This window comes from Calliphora vicina, chromosome 1, assembly GCF_958450345.1.
Source record: "Calliphora vicina chromosome 1, idCalVici1.1, whole genome shotgun sequence".
Classification (NCBI taxonomy): domain Eukaryota; kingdom Metazoa; phylum Arthropoda; class Insecta; order Diptera; family Calliphoridae; genus Calliphora; species Calliphora vicina.
In genome coordinates this window covers 100,202,656-100,206,259 of record NC_088780.1, presented here as the reverse complement: position 1 = coordinate 100,206,259, position 3,604 = coordinate 100,202,656, and the positions used below count along the sequence as shown (strand labels likewise).

General features: G+C 31.6%; 1 protein-coding gene across 1 annotated transcript; it reads right to left on the bottom strand.

The window, feature by feature from the left end:
- Positions 1-1,202: 1,202 nt before the first annotated feature.
- On the bottom strand, positions 1,203-3,017 carry LOC135949833 (trichohyalin). The gene has a single exon (XM_065499280.1). The coding sequence runs from the start codon at positions 2,802-2,804 to the stop codon at positions 1,293-1,295; it is 1,512 nt and encodes a 503-aa protein (XP_065355352.1). The 5' UTR covers positions 2,805-3,017; the 3' UTR covers positions 1,203-1,292.
- Between the last annotated feature and the right edge of the window lie 587 nt (positions 3,018-3,604).

Below are 3,604 nucleotides of genomic sequence, written 5' to 3'. Positions count from 1 at the left end.
AGGTTTTTGACAACTGAGTTAGGTCTTTGACAGGACAGTTCCCGCTCTATGTGTTTTCTCTATGACTAAAATTTTTTGAAAAAACTCAACCATTTTCAAAACAATTTTTAAAAGTTTCCTTTTATTGAAAATGCTAAATATGCATTTTTTAAATAAAAATAAATTTCAAAACAACATACATATGTACTTCTGAATTTTTTAAGTAGTAACTTTAATGTGCTGTTTTTCTATAGCGAGCGAGTACTTTGAGTGTAAATTTAACATGTGTTTTGTTATTGTAACAAAAACAAAATACATATAAAACGTCCTCTCAAAGCACTCGTTCGCTATAGAAAAACAGCACATAAGAATATTGTTATTTCACTACATTTGCTAATAAAAGAGGTACTAAACTCCGAATAAAATTGCAATATTTCTCAATATTTTGTGTAGCATAGTGTTAAAGTATCAATATCTATATGCAATTTGTGCGATATCTATTAATATCCAATCCTATATCCTATTAATGCTGGTTTGACGGTGAAATGATAAATAGGTTTTAAACAATTTCAATAGGTTTCACTTATGGGGCGAGAAAAATTCATGACCTAGAAGAAATATGTAAGCGTCCATAACGCAACTAGTATTTTGCACCCAACTTTATCATGGACTGATATTGTTAAATTGACTCAGAACGTGATGCTAAGTCGTTTGATATATTTTAAGATGGGTGATATATCCACTCTGCAACTCTTTATAAAAATCTGGTGTATCTTGGAGATGTTGTAGGGTACTTTAAAATCACTATTGTAAGGTACTTAAAACATCTTAATGATTTCATCATTAATTTGCATTAAAGTATTTTCTTTGTTTTCTGTTTCTTTTTTTTGTGTACAACTTCTCAACATGTTGTTCCTCATGTGTAATCATCTTAAAATGTATGTTTTATTTTTTTCACTTTAAATTTAAAGGCAGCGAACCTTTAATTATTAATTGTAATTTATGAAGTGTATAAAGTAGAATTGCTGGTATTTTTTGTACAAAAAATCAATACGATTTTCAGAAATAAATCTTTAAAATGAAATTGATTTAACGAGAAGAAAAATAAAATGCATGTGCGGAATGGTTGTGCAATTTAAGCCAATGTAGTAAATCCCTAAGGAATTTTGTGGTTTAAATAAACAAAATTAAATTAAGACATGTTATTTTAAAGGAGTGCCAATGGCAAAGCTCAGATTTTAATTTATTTTGTAATAAACAGTTAGTAGCAATTTAATTGTTCAATACTATAATTTTAAAAATTAATCTCATTATCAAAATTGTTCGTCTCCTCTGCCATCATCAACATTCTTTGGAGTGTTACCTTTAATACAACCACAAGGTTCTATATACTTTTTTGGTATTGCTCCTTGACCCAGCAACTCTTCAATATTGCGAGCAGGCGGTTTTTCCATATATTTGTTGGAGGAACAAGCTAAAATACGCCAATTGGCATGAGGTTCCAAATAATCAATACCCTCTTTAATGTATTTTTTAGCTAATTCTGCACAAAATTCTGGATCATTGCTGGCTCTTTTAAGATTATTCGAGAAATTTTCATTTTCTTCCTCTCGTATTTTTTTCAATTCTTCCATTTGTTTATCCAACTCTTCGCGATATTTTTGTTTTTGAGCCAGCATTTCTTTGCGCGTTATTTCTCTGTGAATGAAACGATTTTCTAACATTTTACACTCACGATGTTCAGCTTCTTCGCGTAAGCGTTTTTCGTATTGTTCGCAAATCTGTTGCCTCAACTCGGCATAGCACTGTTCGGCTATGCGAGCTTTACGCTGACGCTCAAGTAAAATATTATTTTTCGTGCACATGTCCACACGTCTTAGATCGTCTGTGCATTCATTAAATTCCTCTTGCTGCTGTGCTTCCAATTGACGCATACCTTTAACAAATCGTATGAAGTCTACGGTGGCTTTGTGGAAAGCTTTCTTTTTCTCTTTAGCTGCAGCATTTTCTTCAGCTTCCAAAAGGGCTATTTCTGCCATCATTTTACGATGCATTTCAGCTTGTTCCCGTTGCTCTTTCTCTCGCATTACTTTCTTTTCCTTTATCATGTTTAAAAGTTCATTGCGATATTCTGCTACTTGGGCCGGCTTTCCCTGTAGCTTTTGATCGAATTCTTCTAAGCGAATTTCTTCTAGTAAAGCATCTAATTTATTTTTTTCTTTTAATTTTTCTTGCTGCTCTATCTCACGCTTCTCCTGCAATTCATACAATTGTACTTTTCGTGTATCCGACACATGTTTCACTAAAGCATTTTTCAAACAATTTTCCTGCTGCTGACGTTCATCCATTAACTGCAGATTTATGTTTTGCACCTTTAACCAATATTTTTCTAAATCTTGTTGTTTTCTCACAGCCCGCTCCTTCTCCAGCATCTGCTCCAGTTGGCATTCTTTAATATTTTGCGTTTCTTTGCGCCGCAAAGCTTCGCGTATTTCATAACAACTGTTCATGTATTGTTGTATGCGTTTCGATTTCAGGAATTCCAGCTCATTCTTAGTACTCTCCTCCTTTATCTTAAGCAGTATATCTTTGCGCTCCCTGATGTCCTCGTCAATGCGTGACTTGACTTTATTGGCAAATTCTTCTTCGTATATTTTATCCTCATACTCTAGCAAAAGCTTTAAGGTATTTCGCCTTTGATTAAGTTCCTTGCTGGCCACTTCTTGGGCTTGATGTACTAGATTTTTGATTTGTGTGTACAACGATTTGCGATCAGTACGTGAAATGAAGGCATGATGGTCCGTTAATTGTTGCAACTCATTCATGTTGGAATTTGGCCAGATGATTTTGATGTACTTGCGCTGTTTAATCTGGTGGCAAGATAAAAATAAACTTATCACAATATAAAAATAAATGTAAGTAATGAACTTCTCTTGGCTCTTTTGACTTTTAGTTGTTTTTGTGTAAACCGGATTAAAAATATTTATTTTCCAATTAACGAAACAAAATTGTCAATTTATTATGATTTATTTAGTTATCAAAACAAACAATACGATTCGAAAATATGAAAAAAATTTAATAAAGTAATTATGAAATATTTATAAATCAAAAATATTTATTAAGTGAACAGAATATATGGCCTGGGAAAATAATGAAATATTTTACGTAGCACAAAAAACCTATAAAAACCTATTTTTAAATTACATACATTTTGTGCGAAAACAGAAGCTTTTCCATTTTCATCTCCTTTCTGCAAGCTTATCCCTTTTAATCAATATTGGTTTTGTTAATAAAAAAACCCTATAAGCAATAAAAATAAAACACTTTTTTTAAGTGTGTCTACAGCTTCGAAATCTCATATTACATTATTAAATATAAAAAATAATATTGTGGAATTTTTTTTATTTCTATATAAATAGAAAACAGAAACCACCTTTAAACGCTGCGTGTAATTAACGCATACGCCCTTTAAAACTAAACAAAATAATAAAAACAATATAACGTAAATGTAGAAAAAAAGCTTAAACCACAGCAGCAAAGTCTGCCTGTAGAAAATGTTAAAGCAAAACACGCCACTATGAGTAGAAAAAAAGAACAAAAAATATTGTACAGGCGCCATAAAAGG